The 6,476-nt window shown below is 77.1% G+C and overlaps 1 protein-coding gene across 1 annotated transcript in view; it reads right to left on the bottom strand.

Moving 5' to 3' along the window:
- The window catches only part of H696_05483 (hypothetical protein), a gene marked incomplete at its 5' end in the record, with an annotated part of 12,140 nt that overhangs the window by 2,993 nt on the left and 2,671 nt on the right, over positions 1–6,476 (bottom strand). Inside the window, 2 exons of the mRNA XM_009499306.1 lie at positions 90–5,741; positions 5,950–6,464. Of these exons, the coding sequence (XP_009497581.1) occupies positions 90–5,741; positions 5,950–6,464 (6,167 nt within the window). The remainder of the gene's footprint in view (positions 1–89; positions 5,742–5,949; positions 6,465–6,476) is intronic.

Raw genomic sequence — 6,476 nt, 5'->3', positions numbered from 1 at the left:
GGCGGGCACGCGAGGCGGGCGGCCCCGGGGGGCAGCAAACACAAAAAAAACGCGGAGGAGGCAGAGCGGCAGCAAAGACACCGACGTACCACTGGCCACACCAGCCGGAGGCCCAGACATTCCAGTCCGACAGATCGACCACGTCGGCGAAGAAGCCGCGCGGCGGGGCCGGGCCGGCCGGCGTCGCCCGCCCGGCCGCATGGTCCAGGGCACAGGTGCACGCCGAGACCGTGGGCACGGCCAGGCCGTCGTCGAGGGCCGCGGCGCCGGCCAAGTCCGGCGCCGACTCATCCGGCACCGACTCCGGGCTGAGCAGCGCCTCGCGCAGGCTCATGGTCGTCTGGAAGAAGGGCTGGCTGGCGGGGCTGGAGCTGTGGCGGCCGGGGGCCGACACGACCGGCCCGCCCGCCCGGCCCGGCCCGGCCCCCAGGAAGGCGCCGCGCTGCGCCGCAAACTCCTTGTTCAGGTAGGCCCGCAGGAGCAGGGCATCGCGGATGTGCCGCTCGGCCTGGTCCACCTGGGCCAGTTCCGCCGACAGCGACTGCTCGCTGAAGCGCCCGGACGCCGCGCACAGCAGCATCAAATTGTACCGGACCGAGGACAGGGGGACCCCCTCCAGCAGGCGCGTGATCTCGGCATCCGGGTCGAAGCCGCTGCCGATGCTGGCCGCCTCGGCGCTCGACAGCACCGGGCACGCGGCGTCCGGCCTGGCCGCCCGCGGGCCGGCGTCCGCGTCGCCCAGGTGCCCCGGCCCGGCCGACGGCACCGTCACGCCCAGGGCCCCGAGGATCGACAGCGAGGGCAGCAGGTGGCCGTCGGCCGTCGGCCGGCCGGCCTCGGGCGGGGCCTGGCCCCGGCGCCGAGACCCGGGCCCGCCGGAGGCAGCCGGGCCCGACGGCGGCAGCGGTGGCGGCGGCGGCGGCGGCGGCGGCGGTGGTGGTGGTGGCGGTGCCGGGGCGCCGGGGCCCGGGCGCCAGGCCGACGCCCCGGCCGGCAGCGGCGGCGCCGGGGGCGCAGACGCCCCGGCACCCGGCGGGCCAGGCGGCCCCGCGCGCCCGGCCGGGCCGGCAGGCCGCTTGGCCGCCACCGCGGCGGCGCGGCCACCCGACGCCCCGCCCGCCGGCAGGGAGCCCGAGGAGGATGACGGCGAGACCCCGGTGCCGGCCGAGGCCCCGGTCGAAAGGCCGCCCGCAGCGGACCCGGGCACCCGGAAGGCCGAGGAGGCGCCCGACCGGCCGGGACGGCGCGAGCGCATGCCGGGAACGGTGCGCCCGGTGGGGCCGGCGGCGGCCGAGGAGGCGGCCGCGGCGGCGGCTGCCGTCACCGCGGCCGCCGCCGCCGCCGCCGCCGCCCCCGTCTGCGGCGAGTACCGCGCCATCACATCCGACAGGTAGGAGGTCGGGGGGATGTTGTGCGAGCTGAGCGGCTTGACCGGGGCCGCGGCCGAGTCCTGGTTGAAGAGCAGCGCCGAGAAGGCCCCCAGCAGGCCGCCCCCATCCACATAGTCCAGGCCGCCATTCTGCTCGGGCCCCGGGGACAGGGGGCTCCCGATGCCGGGGGAGGCCGGCCCCGGGGTGGTGGCAGCCGTCGGCCCGGCCCCCGGGGCATACACCCCGAAGGCCGAGGAGGAGGCAGCCGCCGCGGCCGGGCTCAGCCCGGGCGCCCCGCCGGCAGCCCACTCGGACCAGGCAGGCCCGGCCAGCGGCCCGGCCATGGAGGGGGCCGGCCCGGCCAGCCACCCGCCCGACGACAGGAGCCCCATCTCCATGCGCGTGGCGAAGCGCGTCACCTCCAGCCGGGCCACCAGGTCCGCCGGGGTCAGCGCCTCGCCATTCGGCCCGGCCAGATAGCCGAAGGTCAGCTCCGAGGCCCGGACCACGGTCAGCCAGCTGAGCCAGGCCACCAGCGACACCAGGTGCAGCGCGCTGTCGGCCACATTGGCCGCGCTGAAGAAGCGCAAGTCCGCCAGCGAGCACTGCCGCGGGGGCTGCCCGGACCCGGGGGCGGCCGTGCTCGGGTGCAGGGGGTCGCGCGGGGGGTGCGGCCCGGTGGGCACCGGCAGCCGGAGGGTCGGCTGCAGGGCCCCGGGCCCGGGCTTGCTGCCGGGCACGCCCGGCCACACGGCCGAGCACTGTCGCCCCGGCCGGGTGCCGCCGGTGCCGCCGGTGCCGCCGGGCCCCGGACGGAGGGCACCGCCGCCGCCGCCACCCTCGCCGCCGGCCAGCAGCGGCCGGAACCCCGCCCGGCCGTGGCCAAAGTACGACAGCACCAGCGAGGCCAGCGTGGCCAGCGGCGACCCCGGGCCATAGGGCGCCTCCTCCGGGTCCACGGCCTCCAGGTCATCATGCAGCAGGGCATGCACCTCGGCCGGGAAGAGGTTGGCCCGCAGGGTGACCGTGCCGAGGGCCGGCACCGGCGGGTGGAGCAGGCACTGCTGGATGAGGCTGACGAAGGGGTTGAAGGTGCGCAGCCGCAGGACCAGGGCCTGGTCCAGCAGGCTGCCCCGGGCCACCTGCCGGCTGAATTGCTCGAAGTTCAAGAACAGGTGCTCGGTGAAGTCCACCGCCGCCGGGCCGGCGCGCGACCGGAGCAGCGTGTCCACCGGATTGGTCAGGGCCCGGCCCAGGGCCCCGGCCCCGGCCAGCCCCAGCTGGAAGCACGGGAACAGCGTGTGCCCCGGGTCCGGGGCCGCGTCGCCGGCCTGGAAGAAGATCGGCCGGCAGAAGGCGCACCGGGCCCCGAGCAGCTCGGCCACCCAGAGCCGCGCCAGCCCGGCCGCCGGGCCGGCCTCCCCGGCCTCCGGGCCCAGGGCCACCGTGCAGCAGGCACACAGGCACGCCCCGACCAGCGACACCAGCGGCCCGCCGAGGGCCGGGGGCCGGGCCGCGGGGGGCTTGCCGGCCGGCCCGGGCCCCGGCGTGTCCCGCCGCGCCGCGCCCCGGCCGGCGGCCCCGAGCGCCGGCATGGCCGAGTGCGACCGCTGCAGCAGCAGCAGCGGGGCCGGGCCGGCCGGCGCCGGCTTGGCCGCCTCGTCCGGCACCAGCTCGCCGGTCAGCGGCGAGAGGGTGGGCGCCGCCGGGCCGGCCGGCCCCCCGGCCTGGCCCTCGGCTCCCGGCACACAGGTCATCAGGAAGCTGGAGGACGACCGCATCAGCGAGGCCGAGGGCGAGGAGATGGACGGGGCCACCACCACCGGGGCCAGCCCCGGCGAGGGGGGCCGCGGCAGGAGCGACGACAGCACCGGCGACATGGCCAGCGCCGAGAGCCCGGCCCCGGGGCCGGCCATGCTCAGCGGCATGGCCGGGGCCGACATGCGGCTGAAGCCCCCGGGCGAGGCACCCCCCGACACCGGCGAGTAGGGCCCCCCCGCCGCCGCCGGGTGGTGGTGCTGGCCGCCGGCCGGCAGGGTCGACAGGGGCGACAGCCCGGCCGAGCCGGGCCGCACCAGCCCCCCGGGCCCACTGCCGCCGCGCAGCGAGGCGGACCGCGGCCGCGGGGCCGGGGCCTCCGACTGCAGGGGCTCCGGCTGCAGGCCGCCCGCGCGCAGGGCCTGCTGCAGCAGCGGCGACGATGAGCACGACGACGACGACGACGGCGGCCCGGAGGAGGCCCCGGCCCCCGGCCCGAGGACCCCGACATCCACCAGCTCCACCAGCTCCTCGATGCTGGCCACGTCGCTGGCGAAGGACCGGCGCCCGGGCCCGGGGGCCGGCTCGCCCGGGCCCGGGCTCGAGCACGACGACCCCGGGCACGACCCATCCGACGAGTCAAACAGCCCGGACAGGGTCAGCGACTGGACAAGCAGGGCCTCGGCCGTGTCGTCGTGCTCGGCCGGCTCGGGCCCCGGCCGGCCGGCCAGCAGCCCGGCCGGCGTGATGACCGCAATGGCCCCGCGCGACTGGCCCGGGATCGGGTTGCCGCCGGCGCCGGCCGACGCCCCGGCCGCCGGGGCGCCCAGCCCGCCGAAGGGCGACCCCCGGGGCCCGGGCGCCCCGATCACCAGCCCGCCGAAGGGCGACTGCAGCGGCGCCGAGTAGGGCAACGACGCGAGGGCCTGCATTTGCGGCGAGTCCACCAGCCGCCCGGTCGGGGTGACAAAGCGCACGCAATCCTCGGCCAGGCCCAGATTGCTGGCCATCAGCACCCGGGCCCCATACCGCAGGCTGAACACCAGGCGATTGCACACGAAGCTGTGCGGCGACAGGGATGGCTGCGCCACCAGCGACATGAGCCAGGGGTACAGCTGCTCCGGGGCCGCGCGGAAGTGCCGGTCCAGGAAGAAGGACAGCAGGGCGCGCTTGGTCGGCGGGCCGCCGGTCGACGAGTCGGCCACCGGCGGCGACAGCTTCGGGAAGTGCGGCGACACTTGCAGGGCCACCGGCGAGCAGGAGGCAAACTGGTCGACGGCCAGGCGCAGCCCGGTCCCGGCCGCCGTGGCCGCCGCATTCCCCATGTCCCGCAGGTATTTGGAGATTTCCCAAAACAGCTCCAGCGAGGCCAGGCTCATGGGCGGGCTGGGACCCGGGCCCGGCCCGGGCCCGGCCCCGGCCGGCCCAAGCGCCGGGCTGGACGACCCGCTCGGGCTCAGCGCGCTGACCGACTGGTACAGGCGCCCGGGCAAGTTGGTGATGGTGGTGGCCAGGCTGCCGGCGGTGGTCGACCCGCCGGCGGCCATGGCCGGGCTGCCGGCCAGCCCCGGCGTGGAGGCCGACGCCGGCGCGGCATCCGGCCCGTCGCCGGGCCGGCGCCCCGGGCCCCCGGTCGACCCGAAGGCCCGCGCCACTTGGCGCTCGTGCAGGTCACTCAGCAGCATCTGCTGCCCGAAGGCATCCAAGTCCTGGGCATTGTCCACCCCGAGGAAGTGCCGGCTGCTCAGGTCCAAGTGCGCCAGCGGCTGCTCCTCCCCATCGAAGGCCCGATTGACCGGGACCAGCGGCAGCAGGTCGCTCAGCAGGGCAAAGGGCGAGAGGGTGGCCGGCGCGGGCCCGGCCCCCGGCCCCGAGGCCAGACTCGAGCCCGAGCCCGAGCCCGAGGCCAGCCCCGAGGAGGACCCGGCCCGGCTGCCGAAGGCCCCCCCCGGCCCGGGGCTCGGCTCGTCCTCGCCGTCTTCCTCGTGCGCCTCCTGCTCCTCCTGCTCCTCCTCCGGGTCCCGCTCCTCCCCGGAGTCGGTGGCCATGCCGAAGTCGGTGGGGAGCTGCACCTGCCCGGAGGCCGACCCGTCGAGGCCCACATGCCGGGCCCGGCCGAGGCCCATGTCATCCGGGTCCTCGTCGTCCAGCTGGTCCGGGTCCAGGCCGCCCGGCACCCGGTACACCATGTGCGCCGTGGCCAGGAGGATGGACGACAGGAAGTTGACGATGGCCAGCCCGGTGTAGTGGATGGACGGCACGAAGATCATGGAGTACCGCAGCGGCGCAATCAGGCCGGTGGCCTGCAGCGTGGGGTCCGCATCCGGGGCCAGCACGCCGGCCGGCTTGGACCCGGACCCGGGGCCGGGCCCGCCGGAGCCCGAGGCCCCGCGCGGCCGCGCCCCCGCCGGCACCGACCCCGGGTCCTCGAGCAGCCGCCGCAGCGACACCCCGGCCAGGGCCGGCTCATTGGACACCAGCAGCCAGATGACGGCCGACGCCACGCACATGGACACCGTGCTGCCGGGATACCCCCGGGGCCCGGTGATCAGCAGCGACTGGTTCATGGCCACCTGGTTGACGGCCAGGTAGAGCCCGGTGGGGGAGATATTTCTGCCGGCGCCACAGAGGGGGGCCCGGTCATGCGGCGGTCAGGGCGCGAGCCATGCATTGCATGCAGAGAGGGAAGAAGGCGCAAGCGAGAGGAAGGGGCGAAGGGGGGCGAAGGAGGGGGGGGAGCAGGGAAAGCGGAGGAACACAGCGTGCGGGTGTGTGTGTGTGTGCGCGCGCGCGCGGATGTGACCGACACAGGCCGACGCACCGCATGACACTGCCGATGGTGGCCAGGACTTCGTTTTGCCGGCGGCGGAAGCGCACCGCCGCGCACCCGGGCTCCAACTGCCGCGGGAAGACCGTCGACACCCAGCGCGTGTGGCACACCCCGGGGTCCGGGGCGTCCGGCGCCGGGTCCAGCCCGGCCAGCGGGTGCATCGGGGCCACTGGCGATCCGGAGGTGCTGCTGCTGCTGCTGCTGCTGCCGGTGCTGCCCATGGCCGGCAGCACGCCGGCCAGCAGCCGCGGCGAGCGCAGGGCCGCCACCGTGGTCAGCTGCGAGGCCCCCTGCACCAGGGAGCACCCGAAGGCCACGGCCGGCCCGGGCCAGGCATTCTCCCGCTGGGGCAGTCGGCCGAAGGTGCACCGATCCGAGTCCAGGAAGGCCAGCAGGTCCGCCAGGTGCGGGGCCTTCTTGGCGACGAATTTGCGGAAGTGCTCGACCGTCAGGCGGACCGGCCGCAGGGCGATGGCCACGCGCTGGAACAGGAGCACCTGGGCCGGCTGCGAGCAATC

This window comes from Fonticula alba (assembly GCF_000388065.1).
Source record: "Fonticula alba strain ATCC 38817 unplaced genomic scaffold supercont2.11, whole genome shotgun sequence".
In the NCBI taxonomy this organism is placed as follows: Eukaryota; order Rotosphaerida; family Fonticulaceae; genus Fonticula; species Fonticula alba.
This window is presented reverse-complemented; position numbering and strand designations above follow the sequence as displayed.